The sequence below is a fragment of the Octopus bimaculoides genome, chromosome 3 (genome assembly GCF_001194135.2).
Source record: "Octopus bimaculoides isolate UCB-OBI-ISO-001 chromosome 3, ASM119413v2, whole genome shotgun sequence".
NCBI lineage: Eukaryota > Metazoa > Mollusca > Cephalopoda > Octopoda > Octopodidae > Octopus > Octopus bimaculoides.
In genome coordinates this window covers 45,838,525-45,840,305 of record NC_068983.1, presented here as the reverse complement: position 1 = coordinate 45,840,305, position 1,781 = coordinate 45,838,525, and the positions used below count along the sequence as shown (strand labels likewise).

The following is a 1,781-nucleotide window of genomic DNA, read 5'->3' as shown; positions in this document are numbered from 1 at the left end:
AAGTCGACCTCGGCGGAATTTGTACTTGGAAAGTAAGAATGGACGAAATGCCGCTAACCATTTTTTCCGACGTACTAGCGATTCTGTCAGCTCACCGCCTTAATAATAATAAATGCCCGGATGCAGTACCAGACAGTGGCTCCCGTGGCTTCTGATCTTAATTGATTGGAAGTGTTATCATGCACATTGTTTTGTCTTGGTATAAAAGATGAGCTACAGCAAATATTCTGCTTAATACCACAGATTTGCTTGTCAGTTGTTTGACCTTAACCAGTTGAGCATGTCCCTTGGTGGCTGACGATATGTGCATCTCTGGTCACGAGGAGAAGTAGTGGGGGAGCATCATAGCCATGTGTTGAGAGGAATTCTTTGAGGTTTGAATAATTCACTTTTGGAAGCATGGGTGTTTTGCTCAACATCCTTAAACAACCTTTATTCGGGGACCTTTTGAGCAGGATGGGCTACTCGACCTGAAGAAAATTCTAACTGGGCCCCACCTGCGAGTTCATGCGCTGTTTATCTCGAGATGAGATCACCATGTTGCACACACACATATGATCGTGATGCATGTGCCTGGTGTACCCTTATCAAACGGGTAGTCATGATGTGTATAATGGGCTTCGTATATTTTACCCCAGTATCACTTTGATAGCATGCCCTGCTCTCTCACTCAATAATAGTAATAATAATAATAATAATAATAATAATAATAATAATAATAATAATAATAATAAGAAGAAGAAGAAGAAGAAGAAGAAGAAGAAGAAGAAGAAGAAATGAAGAGAAAGAAGACTAAGAATGACGATGAATATATGTGAATGAGTGCGTATGTGACATAAGATAGGTGCAATAAATTAGATACAATAGCTAGTATAGATATCTCTATCTGCAGTAAGAAAGAAAAGTAAGCAACAAGTATAATCTAACTAAACGTAGAAATACTTACTTGTAGTCCAGCATATTTAAAATCATGCGAGTGGCAAATTCTGAGACACTGTGTTACACTTTCTACATAATGTCGCACGAAACTCATTAACCTGGGACTAACTTTATCTTGGTAACATCCGAGGTATTTTCCGTCTAAAAACATCAATGGAAAATATTGTTAAATACCGACATTTTACTCTCTTTCATATGATCCTCTCTCGTTCAGTATATACCTGGGTCTGGTCTCTTTTTGTTGATCAGCTCTGCTTTTCTTGTATTTTCATATGCTATTGATTTTCTCACATATATATTCTTTTATTCTTTTATATGTTTCAGCCTTGAGGCTGCAGCAATACTGGGGTACCACACTCTCTTACTCTCTCTTTTACTTGTTCTATCGGTCTCTTTTTACCGAACCGCTAAATTACGGGGACGTAAACACACCACCATCGGTTGTCAAGCGATGTTGGGGGGACAAACACAGACACACAAACACACACACATATACATATACATATATACGACAAGCTTCTTTCAGTTTCCGTCTACCAAATCCACTCACAAGGCTTTGGTAGGCCCGAGGCTATAGCAGAAGGCACTTGCCCAAGGTGCCACGCAGTGGAACTGAACCCGGAACCGTGTGGTTGGTAAGCAAGCTACTTACCACACAGTCACTCCTGCGCCATAAATATATTTTTCTTTTTTTCTTTTACACGTTTCAGTCATTTGACTGCGGCCGTGCTGGAGGACCGCCTTTAGTCGGACAAATCGACCCCAGGACTTATTCTGCCGAACCGCTAATTTACGGGGACATAAACACACCAACAACGGTTGTCAAGCTATGGCGGGTGGGG

The 1,781-nt window shown here is 40.6% G+C and overlaps 1 protein-coding gene across 1 annotated transcript in view; it reads right to left on the bottom strand.

Annotated features, from left to right (window-relative positions):
• Positions 1–1,075, bottom strand: part of LOC106872297 (neurogenic locus notch homolog protein 2) — a 72,146-nt gene extending 71,071 nt beyond the window's left edge. Inside the window, exon 1 of the mRNA XM_052966735.1 lies at positions 947–1,075. Coding sequence (XP_052822695.1) covers positions 947–1,033 — 87 coding nt within the window. The 5' untranslated portion in view covers positions 1,034–1,075. The remainder of the gene's footprint in view (positions 1–946) is intronic.
• Between the last annotated feature and the right edge of the window lie 706 nt (positions 1,076–1,781).